We start from the raw sequence: 16145 nt of genomic DNA, 5'->3' as shown, positions 1-16145 counted from the left end.
GTCCAGGCATCCCGGATAGGGTGCTACAGCCGGCCCTCCTTGGGGTAGAAACTGCCGCGGGTCTGCACATCAGAGCGCAGGTTGCGCGCGCCCAGGAAGCCCTTGCAAACGAAGTACATCTCCTTGGATTCAGATCGGCACGCCTTCGGCTTGGCGGAGTGCACCGTCTTGAACTGGCTCTGCAGGTAGGTACGGTAGTTCGTCAGCTGCCCGCCCATGAATATCTTCACCACAAACGCGCCGCCGACGGCTATGAGTCGCTCCATGAGCTGCGCCGCCTGCATGCACAACTCGGTGGAGTTCAGGTGGTCGTCCTGCTTCACGCCGGTGCAGGCCGGAGCGAGGTCGCTCAGCACCACGTCAGCCTTCGCCCCGCCCATCGCGGAGAGCAGGTGCGCGTGGGTGGTTTCGTCGGTGATGTCGCCCTTGATGAAAGTAAAATTGGGCATCGGGTCCATCTGGAGCCGGTCCACGCCGATCACCCGGGCATCCGAGGCGCCCGCCAGCGTGCGCTCTAGGCACACCTGCGACCACCCTCCGGGGTAGCACCCGAGCTCCACCACCACCTGGCTCTTGCGCAGCAGCAGGAACCGGTCGTCGAGCTCCTGCAGCTTGTACGCAGCGCGACTGCGATAGTTGTCCTGCGAAATGTCAACGAAACGCCCGGCAGACTCACCACCTGCGCCTGCAGAGTGTAGCGGTCAGTGATCTGCCGCCGTATCCACTCGGCGGAGTGCGTCGTGGCGGGATTGCGCACGCGGAAGGCGCGCATTGTCTACTGGCCGGGTGACGCCTCGCAACGCACACACCGCGCCGAACCTCCGCGATACGGCCATCAACGACGAGTCGATGCGATTTAGCGCGCGGGTGTGGAGGATTCCACGCGCGGGTACGCCCGGCTCGCCGAAGGCGGATGGGGGCCTCGGCCGCGACGCTGCGAGCCGACGCGGCCAGCACGGAAGGCCGATTCGGATAAACGCTCGAAACTACGCGTGGAGCCTGATTTTTGACGCGGAACTGGCCATGTTCTCGCGTGGTAGGGGAGCCAGCCGCGGCATCCGGCGAGGCGGTTCCTCAGGCAGAGGCGGCAGGGGCGGTGGCCATGCTGGCGGCGCAGGAGGTAGGTAGCGCGCCCCGAGGTGATGGCGGCTGATTGACTTGCAGGATACACCGGCCCACCGGCGGAGGTGATTGGTAGGTTTCGCGGTTTTCGTGACCTCAAGGTGAGCGCAGAGGCTGGAACCGTGGTACACGACTGCGAGGAGCAGCTGCTGGTCAAGAGCACGCTGCAGTCGACCGTGCCCTACTTCAACGGGCGCATATTCCTGGCTAACAAGCAGGAGATCGGGAAGGTGGACGAGATCCTGGGCCCCGTCAACGACTACGTAAGCCACGCAATGGGCAGCGTCATTGTCTGCAGTACTTCTCCGTCACGCTGGCGACCGGATTCAAGGCGCGGTCGTTCGAGCCCAACTCCACGCTGTATATTGACCCGCAGCAGACGCTGCCGGTGGCGCGTTTCCTGACCAAGCCCGGCACGGCGCAGGCGCAGGCCAAGAAACGGGTCATCAAGGACCAGTCCTTCAAAAAGCCGGGACTCAGCCGCGGCGGCAGAGGCGGCCGCGGCGCTTCTTTCGGCGCGGGAAGGGGGAGCTCCGCCTTCAGAGGCGGGCTGTCGCGAGGCCGAGGCGGGAGCTTCAGAGGCCGCGGTGGATAGACCAGGACACGTATCGCTACTTAAATTTGACCTTAATCGCGTTGTTATTTCACTCTTTCGTGTCGGTGGTTGTTGGCGCATCCGTATCACGGCGGTGCGACTAGGCTACGGGGCCTGCCCTGGGGCGTTTCGCCGGGTGCTGCGCGGGATGCTGGTGCATGTCCCTCTGAGGCAGCTCGAAGCAGCGACTCCTGCAGAGCGCGTTGGCCACAAATCGCGTAGACAACCTACATGTACCCTTTGCCCTTGATGAAACGCGAATCGATGTACCCGTGCTCGATCATCCTGCTAAGTTATGTCAGCGCAAGTTGGGACCCACTTCTTCAGCAGGGCCTTGGACGTCGTGGCGTCCACGCCCATGGCGTCAGTCAGGCACTCCTTGCTGATGAACTTCGTGCGCGCCGCCAGTTCGTAGCTGCGCTTGAGGAGGCCCAGCATCACGTTGCGGCCCCCGACTGGCGGCCGCGGCGCGGGGACCTGCACGCCGTTGCCCCTGCCGGATGAGCCCGCCGGGAGCCTCACATGCGACGCGCCGGCTTCGCTAGGTTGCCGGCTGAGGTCAGCGGCTGGGTCCCTGATCTGCGGCGGCTCCGCCGGCTTGGCGCAGCTGATGGAGGTGCGCCGGGTCAGCGTGTCGAACGGACGCACGCTGCTCTTGTAATTGGTCACGTTCTCGTCGACGTAGCACACGCTGCGCACGTCCACGGCCAGGTTGTGGTGGCCCGTCTCTAGCGCGCCCACCTGCTGCTCCAGGCTCAGCTCCGCCTCGCCGAAGCTCTCCGCGGAGGCGCTGCGGAAGTGCTGCGGCTCGTAGTCCACGGGCACGCGCTCGTCGTAGTACATCAGCCGCATCGACAGGTACCGGTTGTCGGGCAGCGGCGACAGCGACTGCGCCAGCAGCACGAGGTCACGGAGGACCTTCACCGTCTGCCGCTTCACCTCCTCCTTGTCGGCGCTGACCACGAGGCACCCCGGGCGGGCGCTCGTGGTGAGAGTGTTCGCTGCATGCGCGGTCGCCAGCGGCGCCGTTGAGTTGCTTGAGGCCTCTGAAGCGTTGTCCAAGTTAGCGGGGTTCGACACGCCGTTCGTAACACGACCACCGCTGTTGCCACCGGCCGCCGTCGCACAATCCGCCAACGGGCCGTGGCCAACTGACATCTGCACAGAGTACTCGCTCCGAACGCCGTCGCACGAGTCCTCGTCGCTGCCGTACTGCAGCGAGAAGGTGTACGTCTCGAGCGCCAGGTGCTCGCTGTTGTGGATGCTCACCACCAGGTGCTTCAGGTACTCCCGGCCCATCGCGTCGAACACCCCGTCGTCGATCCAGTCCAGCAGCGCCGCCGACTCCGGGACGGAGCGCGTCAGGCGCTTCAGCTGGAGCCCGCCGATGACCGTGTCCTCGAACACGGACTCGGCAAACAGGTTGCGCAGGTACGCGATCGAGGACACGCCAACCTTCACGAAGTTGCGCAGCACGTTCGCAGACTCCTGCGAGCTGATGGTGGACATCTTGGCTGTTCGGGTGCGGAGTTAGAGGCCTGGTGTGTCAGCACCGCAGTCGCCGCGGCGGTGGAAGGGCCAAGCCGTATAACCACTGCACTGAGCGTGCTAGAGCGAACCTATGTGTTACAGGTGCCTATAATGCGGCGCTCGGTTCCAGCTCGGTAGTTACAGTGAAGGCCGACGAGTGGAAGGCAGCACGCGAGAGAAGGTGGATCGGAGAAAACAATGGGCGCCTTTTCCTCGGGAGCGGCTGCGATGCACACACGAAAATGTGTGCTGCAGCCGCTCCCCGAAATAGCCAGCGAATTTCGGGAAGTGACCCGCCCTGCCACGCCGCTGCCGGACGCCCAGGTTGGAGGGCGGCGCCGGAGGTCAGATCGCATCGCCGGCCCAGAGTGCCGCCTAAATAACAAACTTTGCGCTGCCAAGATGGCGGAGCCGGAGGAAGCCACGCGTAGCACGAGATGGAGCGCGGTAGGCGAATGAATAGACAGCCCCGATATGACGACGATGCAGGCGCCTCCAAAACGCTCCAGCGGCACATCGGCGCCCTCCGGTATGTTCGCCACGGCGCGCGTGGGAATTCAAGCGCCCGCAGACGCTCCAGCTGCGCAGAAGCTCTCGCCGGCCGAGCGTAGGTTGACGCCGAATGTGCAACGTCACCGGCACGCAGTTTCACGCAACATCATGAACGCCAAGGAGGCTCTGGCGGCCGCCAAGAAGGAGGAGCTGGTGCGGCAGCAGATCAAGGAGAAGCTCAGCAAGATCAACATCACCAAGAAGCTGCTGCCGACCACGACCAAGCTGGGCATCAAGCCGCTCACGGTGGACAGCCTGGGGCGGGTGCTGGACGAGACTGGGAACGTGATGCAGCACCGCCCCATGATGCATTCCAGGCTGAAGATCAACCAAAACTTCGAGAGCGAGCGGATGCAGAAGGAGGCCATGACCGCCGCCAACGCGGCGGCGCCCGAGCGGCAGAAGCTGGAGAAGGCCTCCAAGAAGGCGGAGCAGTCGCAGTACGTGGACCCGTCGCTGATGACGGTGAAGAAGCGCCGGCGCATGGCGTTGAACTTCGTGGAGCCCGGCTCCTACATCAGGCAGGAGCGGCAGCTCCAGCGGCAGATGGAGGACAAGGCGATGGGCATCAACCACCGGAGCATACAGGCGCACAAGAAGCAGCTGCTGGAGCAGCAGGAGCGCCGGCTGGCCGCCAGGCAGAAGATTGAGCTCGCAGGCGAACGCGGAGTCGCCATCGACGAGGTCACCGACAACGTCGAGGAGATGAACCCCAACTTGATCCCGCTCAAGGCGGGGTCGAGGCTGGACAAGAAGGACTCATGGGTGAGTGCAGCGCGACGCTGGGCCATTTCGCGCAGGACGACGACGAGCCGTGGCTGGAGTGGTGGGACCGCGGCATCATAATCCTCAAGACGGGCGAGGACCCGTTCAAGACCGCCAACGCCAAGAAGCACCAGACGCTCGACGTGCAGCCGGAGCTCTGCATGATCAACGAGAAGAAGTTCAACAACTACATCGAGCACCCGTGCAAAATAGACGGGAAGAAGAAAAGGGCCAAGGAAGCACCCGCGATCATGCTCACCAAGCAGGAGCGCAAGAAGCTCCGCCGCCGCAAGCGCGAGGAGAAGCTCAAGAAGATCCAGGACAAGATCCGCGTCGGGCTTATACCGCCGCCGCCGCCGAAGCTGAAGCTCTCCAACCTCATGCGCGTGCTCAAGGACCAGTCGGTCGCCGACCCGTCCCGCGTGGAGAAGCAGGTGCGCGAGCAGATGGAGGAGCGCCTGCGCAACCACGAGCGGCGCAACGAGGAGCGGAAGCTCACGCCGGAGCAGCGGTCGAAGAAGCACGCCAAAAAGTGGCAGGTCGGTAAGAACGAGGAGATCGAGGCCGCGCTGTTCACGATCAAATCGCTCACCGACACCAAGCTGCTCTTCAAGGTCGACATCAACGCGCAGCAGTTCCACCTCACCGGCTGCTGCATCGTGGCCAGCCACGGCCCGTCGGTGGTGGTGGTGGAGGGCAGCAAGCTCTCGGTCAAGCGCTACATCAAGCTGCTCATGCGGCGCATCAAGTGGGAGGAGAGCGAGGCGGCCGCCGCGAGCGACACGCCGATGCCGCTCGGCGTCCCCGCCGGCCAGTTCTGCAAGCAGATTTGGACCGGCAGCGTCAAGCGCCGCAACTTCTCGCACTGGAGCGTCGCCTTCGCGGAGTGCGACGAGGAGATAACCGAGATACTGCGGCCGTTCAAGGCCGGGCACTACTACGAGATGGTGCAGAAGTACAGGGACCCGTTGGAGGACATCTGATAAGCTGTACAGTACTTAATAGCGCGTTTGTATAGTGATGGGTAACGCTCTCGTCGGGCGCTCCAGCGACGTGGGCAGTTGATTGCGCTCCACGGAGGTCACTTCAAATAGCGGAATAGGTCTTTCGCCACCTGAGCGTCGATGGCGCGTTCGGACTTCTCCAACTTACGCAATTATCCACGCAGTGGACCACGTCATAGTGCTGCCCGAGACACTGCCCGGGCCCCTGCACCTCCAGACCCCGACCTTGCTCCGCCGCCTCCTTGTAGATGGCGTTGCGGTGCTTCACGCGCTCGGCGCACTCCTGCGCAAAATGCAACGTCGTGATTACTCTACGTAGGAGCCCCTCCAGCAACGCATGACATCACAAGCACAAACAAGGCTACTCATGCACGACATAGTGCGCAACAGCGCCATACATCGCAGCCACAGCCGCATTCCGTAACACGTGAGTGGCAGAGATGTACCGGCGTTGCGGTATTTGCTCCGGAGGTGCCAACACCGCCGGCACTCATCACGCGGAAAAGGCTCACGGGCAAACACGTCAATTACATGGGAAATCGCACAGTCCACTCAATGCATCGCACAATAACCACGGGAGGTGTGCTCGGGCTGAACCTACATCGTACAGCTTCCTGAAGCTCTTGCACTTCTCCAGGCAGGCAGGCTCGAGCTTCAAACGCGGATCCGTCTGGGCGTCCTGCTCGTCAGTCGGCGGAATGTAGTCAGGATATTTAAACAAAAACTTCGGGCGGTAAGGATACGCCATTTTGCGAAATGTCGAGAATGAAGGCACGTCACATGGGCGACGAACACTAGAGACGGGCTAGCTCAAGGGACCGGCGAGCACTCCAGTGGATGTACCGCGTCGAGTATTTGCGATTTTGTACCAAAGTAGCTATTGAATGATGTGCTGTGGAACAGTAGAGTCATAGGGGCGGGAGGAAATTCCGCATCTGCTGTAGTCGTGTGACGCGGCATTTCGGCACCGTTGCCAGTCAGCTAGATTTCGGTTCACAGTCTGTAAGTTTCAAGCAGTGTCTTTCCCGAGATCCTGGCGCCTTCATGGCGGCCTGGGCGCCGGCAGAATGGCACCGCGAGGCTAGGCCAGGCAACACGCAAATATCGCAGTGAACAGTACACACACCTGTCTACCGACACAGCTACGTGATCCCCGGCCCGTCAAGTGTCGACGGGCAGTAGAATATCGTGGAATCGCGGCTCAGCGTTGTAGCACCCAGCGGCAGAGTACGCGCAGACACGCGGCGGGATGGAGAGCTGGCCGACCAACCGCCGGAACAGCACGGTCGGTGTACACACCTCACGCTATAGACATGGAGGAAGACTGCGAGGTCTGCTCCTGTTCGTCTGGCGAGTTCGAGAGCGATTCCAGCTGCTGCTCTTGTGAGACCTGCAGCTGCGACTCGGAGTCGCGCTGCAGCTGTTCCTCGCCCAGCGAATGCTCGTCCTGCAGCTGCTCGCCGCGGAACGCGGCGCAGCCGCAGGAAGTCAAGCCCAACGACTTGGAGCAGATCAAGACGTTCATCGCGGACATCGCAGGGCTCATAAGACAGAGTAAGGAGGTGGCAATCAAGGAGCCACCCGCGCCGGAAAAAGTGCCAGAGGAGCCGCCGAAAGCTGAAGAACCGGTGGTGGTGGTGGTGGAGAAAGCCGAGCCGGAAGAACCACCGGCACCCGTAGCTCCCGTTCAGACGCGAGACCGCGAGCTGCAACAAGAAATCGCAGAATTGGAAAGGATCATACACCACTCGGAGGCCGCGCTCAGGAACGGTTACGAGGCAAGGCCGGAGCAGCCCGTGGAGACGCCGTTGGGAGGGCACGTTCCGCACTTTGCGGCCTCGCCATGCTCGACAGGAGCTGCGACCGCCGTGGAGAGCCCGGCGTACTACTGCTACACCAACGACCACACCGTGGGCGACCCGTTCAGCTGCGCCGAGTCGCCGATAAGCTGCTCTGCGCAGCGTACGTGGCGCAGCGGCTTCGAGGCGCCTGCAGCCGGCGAGGAGCACTGCTTCTGCGACGAGAGCGAGGCGGAGAGCGACACCGACTACAGCCAGCTGGACCTGGACCAGCTGCACGCGAAAATGGTGTCACTCGATCTCATCTCGTACATGAAACTGGTCGAGTCGGTGCTGGACGAACGGGTGAGGTTGGCCATCGCACAGCAGGGAGCAGAGGAGTTGCCACATTAGCATTCGATGTCCAAGGCGCTCAAAGCGGCGCGCACGAACTGCTTCCGCTCCACAGACGTTTGCAGCTGGGCCCATTCGCCGCAGCTGATCTCGAACACCTACACCTAATGAATCTGTATATCGCTCGAGCTCACCTGCCAGCCAGTGCTGGCCAGGATCGAACGCTTCAGGCGCGTCGAACCGGTCTCCACCACGCTCCACTTCCCCTCGACGTGGTCGCGCATCAGCTCGCGGCCGCTGAACAGCACCATGCCCTTCTTGCTCTCGTTGGAGAGGCAGACGTCGATCAGGTAGGGGGAGTTGTAGTGCGGGGCGACGCGCACCAGCACGTCCCGGCGGCCGAGGTGGTACAGTATATCTGAACGTGTGTCACCATTACGCGACGAACGCGCGAATCTGGCGCTTGCGGAGCGTACCTGAGATGTGCTTTGTTGCCCGCATTCGGCCCTTGTGGAAGTGCGCGTCCTGGCATTGCGCGAACGTCATGCGGGCGTCCACGTGGTCGCGCATGCTGTCCTCGGGGTCGACGTCGTGCAGCGTTGACGCGGGGTCGGTGCGCTCCAGATCCCGCATACGGTCGCCGTACGTCTCCAGCAGCGCCTCGCACTCGCCCGCCCAGTTACCCGACACCAACGTGGACTCCGCCGCCTCCAGGGCCATGAGGACCACGCTGGACTGGTGGGGGTACTCATACACGCTGTGGGCGCATGTAGGCTGCAATGTGGCGTGAACTAACCAGGGCAGGCCCAGCAAATCAAGCAGCACCTTGAACCGGGGGTCGCTGTTGTAGCCCATCACGCAGAACGACCAGGCGCTGGTGACCACGTTGCGCGGCCACAGGTGGCTGCATACCAGTGACAACACACGCAGACAGGCACTCACCTCTGTTCCATCACCGACAGCGGGTCCTCGCAGTCGGTCAGCGACAGCTCCGATAACGCGCTGGAGAGGTGCGCAAGGCACCGCTCGTACAGCTGGGGCATCTCGATGTTGGCGTCAGCGGCGGCCAGCAGCGCCTCGCACACCACGTTGAGGCGGCCGCTCACGCCGTCGAAGTCCTCCAGAAACACGCCCAACATACGCTCGTAGGAGCCGCGGTGGTAGTAGCGGAGCTTGTAGAAGGTCTGCAGCACCCTGACCACCTGGTGGCATGACACGCGGTGCAGAATCTGGGGCTCCTGGGGACGGTGATATCTTGCCGGGGGCTGGACTCACCGCGATAATGTGCTCGACGCCGGCCCGCATGAACTCGGGGCTGAACCACCCGGTGCTGTACACGACGTTGTAGACCTCGGCCCACAAGCCGAGGTTCCGCGAGAAGGCGAGCTCCCGGACACGCTCGCCCAACAGGCGCAGAATGACCGTCAAGTGCGACATGCGAGTGCGCCACAGCTCGAGGCACTGCATCACCGACACCAGCGCCGGCACCGTCATGCGGGCGTACTCCCTCGCGCACTCGGCCTCGTTGCGCAGCACGTGCGACACGAAGCGCCCGCCGACCTGGGTGCGCCTGCCGCGAGTCAGGTGGGCCAGGCATTGCAGCAGGAAACGAGTGGGATACTGCCCCAGGTCGTCCATGAGGTGCCCGAGGATGCCGTCGCGCAGCTCCACGAAATCGCCCTCGCGATGCAGCGTCTTGCAGACGTTCAGCAGCATCAGCAGGTCCTCCTGCGACAGCTTGCCGAGCTCGCCGCGCAACGCGGGCTGGCTCTGCTCGAACACGGCCCGGTACTCGTACGAGAAGTAGCTGAAGCTCCGCAGCACGCGCAGCAGCTCCGCCAGGTCGAACTCCGACAAACGGCGCAGGCACTCGCCGTACGCCACGTCCAGGTGGTGCTTGGACCGCAGCCCGCCGGAGTAGCACGCCCACGCGAAGTCGGCGAGCTGCGGCGGGCTCAGCGCCGACACGTGCCCGGACACGTAGTCCAGCAGCTCGGGGTACGATATCTTGGCGCGCTGGAGGCGAACGAGCGCCTTCAGCGCCACAGGCAGCGAAGAACCCGCGTCGTTGGCCTTGATCACACTGCAAACTGTCAGCACGCGCGCGGAAGAACACACTCTAGCAGCCGCGAGGCGAGCAGCGATATCTGCCTCGAGGAGTTTGTCTCGCACTGGCTCACAAACAGCTCGAAGCACTCGTCGAGCGACAGGGCGGCCGCTCCGGCGGCGTTGTCGGCGTAGCTCATGAGCAGCGCGGAGTACTTCTCGCACAGCTCGGCGTCCACCACGCCCTTGCGGTGCAGCCGCCGGAACCGCGACGTCACCTGCCGCAGGTCGTCCAGAGAGAGGGCGGCTCCCGCGGCCGGCGCCGATGTGCAGGCGCTGCGCAGCTCGCCGAGCTCGCAGGAGTCGCTGTGCCCGGCCTGAGCAGCATGAGGATCGGTGCGGAAGGACGCGACTCACCTCCGCCGCGCCGGAAGGGCACCCAGAGGAGAGGAACCGCCGCCGCGCAGCCACGCGGCACGCGTACGGCGCGAAATTAGTGCGGACTAAGAACATATTAACATTAAATGCGGGTTGCCAGACGGCGTAGCGCGCGCCACGGCCCGTGCGCCGCCTACGCGTAGCCACGACGAAGGCGCTCAGTCTCCACCCTGCAACGAATCAGACGCTGGCCGGTCAAACCTACTCGAGGAGCGCCAGCTCGCTGTTCAGGCTCGAGATCTCGCGCTGCTGCTTGTCCACGGTCGCGCCCAGGCGCTCGCTGTACACACTTGCGAAACGACACACACATAACAACTTACGAGTCGGTTTTGGCGCGCGACAGCTGCTGCGACAGCAGCTCGTTCACCTCCTCGAGGTCGAACACGACCGAGTGGAGCTTCGACACCTCCTTAGACAGGCGCCGGACGTCCTCCTCGCGGTTGGCGAGCGAGGACTCCAGCGCGCGCACATCGCGCTCGTTGACGCGAGGAACCTCGGCAGAGAGCGTTTCGAGCTCCACCTCGACCTTGCGGCAGTGGCGCTCCAGGGACTCGAGGCGGCTGCATGCCTCGCTCAGCTCGGTGGTGCGGCGGTGGAGCTCCTCCTCCCGCAGGCGGCACAGGGCCTGGGCCTCCTCAAGCGCCGCCGACGCCACGCTGCACCTGCGCCGCAGACCGTCGACGCTCTCCTTGCGATCAAGCGATATGCTGCGCAGCACGTCGATAACGACGGAGACCATGTTGCCCACACAGTGGTCCCACTTGGCGCGGCGACGCCCGCGGTCGCCCTGGTCCAGCATCACCAGCTCCAGCTGGTAGAACACGTCGTCGACGCTCAGCGCGATCGGCCTGCCGGCGACGTACTCCTTCAGGGCGGCGCACAGGTGGTGGAAGTGGTGCATCACGGCCATGTCGGAGGTGGACGCCAGCGCCGGGCGGACGGGCGCCGGCTTGGGCGTGTCCACATACACCACCCGCGGCGGCCGCTCCATCACCTGCGACTGCACGTCCCTGGCGTGGTCCAGCAAGTCGCAGATGGACTCGAATTGGCGAGCGTGACTGCGAATGATGTCCTCGGCGGCGGGCTTGTCGGAGAAAAGCAGCTCAGACGATTCGGACTCAGTGTCCGAAAAGTCGCCTATATTGCCCACAGTGACGTCGGAACGGCCTACTGAGCGCGTACGGGGGCTTTCGTAGTCCGTTTCACTCGCATCAGCCTGGGTGGCGGCGAGGTTGCGCACATAGTCGCGCAACGTCGACTTTATGTTCTTCACATAATAGCGCACATTGGCGTCGACGTCCTTCAACGCGCGTTCCAGGCGCAGCGGGACGTCGCTGGGTGCGGCACGGCGGACGGCGTGGTCGCGAAGAGGGTTGGGGTGGCCGGGGCCGTGACCGTGACCGTGACCGTGACCGACGCTGCTGGGGATGTAGTTGCCTGCACCGCGGCCATCATCGGAGGTATGGCCAGGCGCTTTAGCAGCGCGTTGCTCGGCGGGTTCCGCGGCACCAGGGGCCGGCGCAGCCTTGGGCTCCGGCTGAGGTGCTGGGGCCGGCGCGGGCACCGTGACGGTGACCACCTTGGGCTCCGGCGGGTTATCGAGCAACTTTTTGTACTTATCGCGATATGACGCCAGCTTCGATATGACGTTCCTTAGCGCTGCCAAAATCCCACGCAGGTCGTCCTGTTCGCAGTCGGTCTGCGCGGCGGGCGGTAGCAAGGACAGCGCAAAGGCGCACAGAGATGAGCGCTCCTGCGCCTGCAACTCCAAACGCTTGTCAAACTCGTTCAGAGCATGGGCGGCGGTGGAGCAGTCGGACATCAGCTTGGAATTCTCCTGCTTCAGCTTCAACTGGTCCTCCTCCTTGGACTTTATCACGCTGGACAGCTGCTCGATCTTAACCTGGCATTTGCCCAGGGCGTCCTCGTAGTGGTCTTTCAGACGGTTGATGACGTCGGCCGGGTTGTTCTTGTACAGGTGGCGGATGATCGCCTTCAGCTCCTTGGTGTGCGCATGCGCCCGGCTCATGCGGTTGGCGAAGTCGGCCCTCAGAAGCTCCAGGTTCACGCTCTCACCCAGGCACTTCACGAGTGGCGTCACAGAGCAGTCCTGCGACCGAGCGGCCGCAACCAGCGAGGCGCTGAACTCCTGCAGCTGGCGGCATAACCCGGACGCAAGCGCGCCCAAAAGGTAGTTGCACTTCAAAATGTTGCATACCTTGTCACGCGCCAGTGACACAACCTTGGCGGTGGCGCCAATGTCGGTTACGTCGTGGCTGTCCATTGCGCTCTTCTGGATCGTGTCCAGCACCCCGTAGTATACAGTCAGGTTGAAGTTGGGGATCGACGAGAGGTCGATGGGACCCAGGTCGGCAGGTGCCAAGGGGATGGGCTTCGCATCGCGCACCGAGGAAAGCAACGAATTTAACGAGGCGCCCAAAGAGTCGATGGTCGATGACAACGCGCTCTCAGACCGTTCCTTCTCGAGCAAACGCTCCGACGCGGCACGCATATCGGCAGCGTTCTGCTGCAGCGACTCGGTGAGGGAGGCCACGGATGCCCTCAGACCTTCGATCTGGGTTTCCTGGCGATCCAGCTGGTTGCGGAGCCTGCCTTCAGCCTCTGACATTGCATTGACCTGCTTCAGGTATTCGGCGTTGGAGGCGCGCTCCTGCTCAAGGGCGTACCGGAGCTCCATCACCGATTTCACAAGGTCGGAGTTCTTGCCGCGCAGCGACTCCAGCTCCACGCGGCCGTTGCTCACGGACTCGTCCAGGAATTTGCACCTGCCCTCCAACCGAATGATTGACACGCGGTCGCGTATGGCGTCATGCGCAGCCTGCGTGTCGCCGACCAGCAACGACTGCAGCTGCCGGACCTCCTCGCGCAGCGCGGACACCTCGTTGCTGGCGCATGCGCTCTTCTCCTCCAGGTTACGCAAGTCGTCCCCCAGACGGTTGTTCAGGTCGCTGAGGTCGGTGTTCATTTGCTTCAGCCGGTTGACTTGGTCGTCATACGTCGCGCACCTGGCGCGCAGCGCGGCCAGCTCGTTGGAGGTGTCCAGCAAAACCGACGACTGGTTGGAGAACTTCAGCAGCTGCTGGTGCGAGCTGTGCAGGTCGCTGTTCAGGCGCGCTATGGTGGTGTGCATTTGGAAGCGCTCCAGCGAGCTCTGGTGGACGATATCCAACAGCGATGACAGCTTGTCACTGAACAACTTGTTTTCGAACTCCAGGACTGTGATGCGCTCGGCAGTCAGGTCGTCAGTGCCAAGCTGAGACAACGTGGTCGTGCCTTGCTCAGAGGGCGCGGCCTCCAACTCCTCGAGCGACGTGCGGGTCATGCCGCCCAGGGCGTCTGTCAGGCAGTGGAGCAGCCGGTCGAACGCCAGGCACCCGGCCTCACGAGTGTCGGCGAACAGCGCCTGGTTTTGGCTGCGAAGGTGGCCCAACTCATCGTGCACAGCCGAGAGCTTGCTACGCAGGTGATCCAGCTCGGAGCGCAGCGCGTCGTTGTCAGATTCGTACGATTGCACTCGGCCGTTCAGTGTCATCAGCACCGTTTTCAGCTCCGACACTGTCGCGCCCAGCTTGGATGAGCGGTCGTAGTCCTGCGAAACTACCGTGCTTGACTGGTTGGCATCAGCCGCGGCCTGCGCACCGCCGCCATATGACCGCAGCAGCTGCTCGAGCTCATTGTGGTACGTCACCAATTTGCGTCGAGCCACTGACAGCTCTGAATACAGCTCGCGGTTGCGGCGCTCCTCGGCGGCCAGCTGGTCCTGCAGGCGCTGACGGTCCTCGCTGGCCTCCTGAGAACGCTGGATCTGCTTCTGCAGGATGGATATCTCAGCCTTCAGCTCCTTCACCTTAGTGTCCTCCTCAGGAGAGACGCGCGAGGGACCTGCACCCGCTGCGGCGTAAAAGGCCGAACCGATCGACGCTACATCGCCAGACATCCGGTAATCGAAGGGACCAGCACTGCCGGTCGACACCTCAGCCCGCAAATCCTCAGGCAGCCGTGCACGGCTTCTCAGGCGCTCGTTCTCGCGCTTCAGCGCGCGTATGTGCCGCACGTACGACTGCGACTTCTTCTGGATCACGGAGATCTCGGCAATCAACTCCCGCACCTTGGCGTCGTCGCGCACGTGGTCGCCAGAATAACCGGAAACGGGGGCTGCAGCAGGCGAAGGCAACGTGGCATTGGCGGGCTCGGAAGGCATAACAGCAGTAGCAGCCACGGAGTCTAACGCGGGCGAACCTAACACCGGAGGGAGCACCTGAGAGGAAGCCTGCTCTACACCTTCGCGCGGAGGGTTGGTAGACACGTCTAGCAACAGCTTCTCAACGTGGGATTCGCGCACGAGATCACCTTCAACGACGGGCGCATCGTTCGTGGCAGCGCCAGACTCTGGAGATGCAGTTTGTACCGGCAGGGCTGAGGGTGCATCGGGGAAGTGACACACACTCACAGCTTTATTCCCGTCAAATTCTGCAATGATGAGCTCGCCCTCGTTAGACGGTTGTTGATCTTGGCGTGAACGAGCCGAGTCGCCGCCAGACTCGTAGAACGAAGTGGCCGAGAGCAGGCCTTTCTCTCCAGACGGCACACCAGCGGAAGTTGGACCCTCGTCGTATAAAGAGCCCTGCAGATCGGAATCGTAAGCGCTTGTTGCACAATCGGCGTCGTTAAGTGTAAAGCGTGCAATGTTCGGGGCCGTGGAGCCCGAATTTTCCAAAGATGACGCGTCGTATGCTGCATCCGATGAAAAGCTGCGGAATTTTCTAGCAACCTACCGAAACGCGAACAAGCCTTGCTCAACACGGGGCACGGCACGTTGTTCAACAGACACTGTTGTGCCAAAGCGTTCTCAGCCAGGAACAGGGAATGTGCCTGAGCGGTCAACTGCTTGCCACGTTTTATGACCAGGTTCTGCAGGTTTGAGCACTGGGTGGCGGATATGTACACGCTCTCAGTCAGACTGGTAAGGGCGTCCAAATAGCGCTGCTCGGAACCGGATCTGTCCAGCTCGAGTTGGAGCAGCTCCGAATAGGCGTCGGAGAGCTTCAGCGACAGCTCGGTGTTTTCCCGAGACAGCTCATACACCTGAGATTCCAACGACGAAATTATTTCGTACTTTTGCGATAAAGTCTCCAACACAGAAGTCAACAGCTCTTTGCCAATATCCGATTCCGGGCACGGAACCGACGCCCCTTCGCAAGGGGCTTCCCCTGCTGCGGTGTCCGGGGCCGCCGCCGCAGCTTCTGCGCTGCGCGGGTCCGGAAAAGCCGAGCTAGCCACCACATCGTTATCCGGAGCCGTTAAATGCACAGATACGCCGAAGTAACGTTGCAGGCGCTCCACGAGCAAACCGGGGTTGCGCCGCAGATACTCCACCAACTGCGGGCGGATGCATCCCAGCTGGTTGAAGAACGCATCCAGGAGTCGCTGCGGTGACTTCGACTGCCTCTTCCCATCCTTTCTCAGCACATCGCCAAAACGAGACTCCACCACCGTCAGGTCGCGCTTACGGCGGCGGAAGTCACGATAGAACCTGTTCTTACTCCTGTGGTCCTTGTAGACACGGTATCCCGCAAGACAGGGTGGCGTTACGTCCACTCCTATCGGATCTGGTAAGCATTAAGACGATAAAATAAACCGCGGGCACACTGCACGAGGCACACATCGACGCAGCTATGAGCTAACAAGCGCAGGCAGCTGCACACGACAAAGCAGCAAAACTACGCGGGGAAGCGCTACACGGGCGCATCACCCCGGGTTAGAATGTATACAAATCACAGTAAGGGCATGGATCACGCAGAAGCCCACCTGAAGCTGGTGAAGGCGCATCCAGCAACGACATCGCCATCGCGGAGAACGGCAGCAGGCAGCCGAGCAAGAAGCCACAATATTCCACGAAATAGCAGCCGCTGCTACATGACGAAACGGTAAACCTAGTGA

At 62.6% G+C, this 16145-nt stretch overlaps 7 protein-coding genes across 7 annotated transcripts; 3 read left to right on the top strand and 4 right to left on the bottom strand.

Annotated features, from left to right (window-relative positions):
* Positions 1-23: 23 nt before the first annotated feature.
* Positions 24-772, bottom strand: BBBOND_0202130 (ribosomal RNA large subunit methyltransferase J protein, putative; the record flags this gene model as incomplete). Its single annotated transcript, XM_012911788.1, has 2 exons — positions 24-641; positions 677-772. 2 exons carry the CDS (start codon positions 770-772, stop codon positions 24-26), a joined length of 714 nt encoding a protein of 237 aa, XP_012767242.1.
* A 251-nt stretch (positions 773-1023) lies between these two features.
* BBBOND_0202120 (gar1 protein RNA binding region containing protein, putative) lies at positions 1024-1717 on the top strand (the record flags this gene model as incomplete). The annotated part of the gene is made up of 4 exons (XM_012911787.1): positions 1024-1120; positions 1165-1194; positions 1234-1385; positions 1421-1717. 4 exons carry the CDS (start codon positions 1024-1026, stop codon positions 1715-1717), a joined length of 576 nt encoding a protein of 191 aa, XP_012767241.1.
* Positions 1718-1944: 227 nt separating this feature from the next.
* BBBOND_0202110 (HORMA domain containing protein, putative) lies at positions 1945-3226 on the bottom strand (the record flags this gene model as incomplete). Its single annotated transcript, XM_012911786.1, has 2 exons — positions 1945-2005; positions 2037-3226. 2 exons carry the CDS (start codon positions 3224-3226, stop codon positions 1945-1947), a joined length of 1251 nt encoding a protein of 416 aa, XP_012767240.1.
* A 681-nt stretch (positions 3227-3907) lies between these two features.
* BBBOND_0202100 (U4/U6 small nuclear ribonucleoprotein Prp3) lies at positions 3908-5547 on the top strand (the record flags this gene model as incomplete). The annotated part of the gene is made up of 2 exons (XM_012911785.1): positions 3908-4564; positions 4600-5547. 2 exons carry the CDS (start codon positions 3908-3910, stop codon positions 5545-5547), a joined length of 1605 nt encoding a protein of 534 aa, XP_012767239.1.
* A 98-nt stretch (positions 5548-5645) lies between these two features.
* Positions 5646-6316, bottom strand: BBBOND_0202090 (hypothetical protein, conserved; the record flags this gene model as incomplete). The annotated part of the gene is made up of 3 exons (XM_012911784.1): positions 5646-5678; positions 5717-5851; positions 6170-6316. 3 exons carry the CDS (start codon positions 6314-6316, stop codon positions 5646-5648), a joined length of 315 nt encoding a protein of 104 aa, XP_012767238.1.
* Positions 6317-6881: 565 nt separating this feature from the next.
* Positions 6882-7760, top strand: BBBOND_0202080 (hypothetical protein, conserved; the record flags this gene model as incomplete). The annotated part of the gene is made up of 1 exon (XM_012911783.1): positions 6882-7760. The coding sequence occupies one exon, from the start codon at positions 6882-6884 to the stop codon at positions 7758-7760; it is 879 nt and encodes a 292-aa protein (XP_012767237.1).
* Positions 7757-16053, bottom strand: BBBOND_0202070 (hypothetical protein, conserved; the record flags this gene model as incomplete). Its single annotated transcript, XM_012911782.1, has 12 exons — positions 7757-7858; positions 7895-8118; positions 8177-8457; positions 8497-8604; positions 8643-8938; positions 8976-9783; positions 9819-10123; positions 10164-10317; positions 10390-10464; positions 10505-14939; positions 14981-15814; positions 16014-16053. 12 exons carry the CDS (start codon positions 16051-16053, stop codon positions 7757-7759), a joined length of 7662 nt encoding a protein of 2553 aa, XP_012767236.1.
* Between the last annotated feature and the right edge of the window lie 92 nt (positions 16054-16145).

Source organism: Babesia bigemina (genome assembly GCF_000981445.1).
Source record: "Babesia bigemina genome assembly Bbig001, chromosome : II".
In the NCBI taxonomy this organism is placed as follows: domain Eukaryota; phylum Apicomplexa; class Aconoidasida; order Piroplasmida; family Babesiidae; genus Babesia; species Babesia bigemina.
This window is presented reverse-complemented; position numbering and strand designations above follow the sequence as displayed.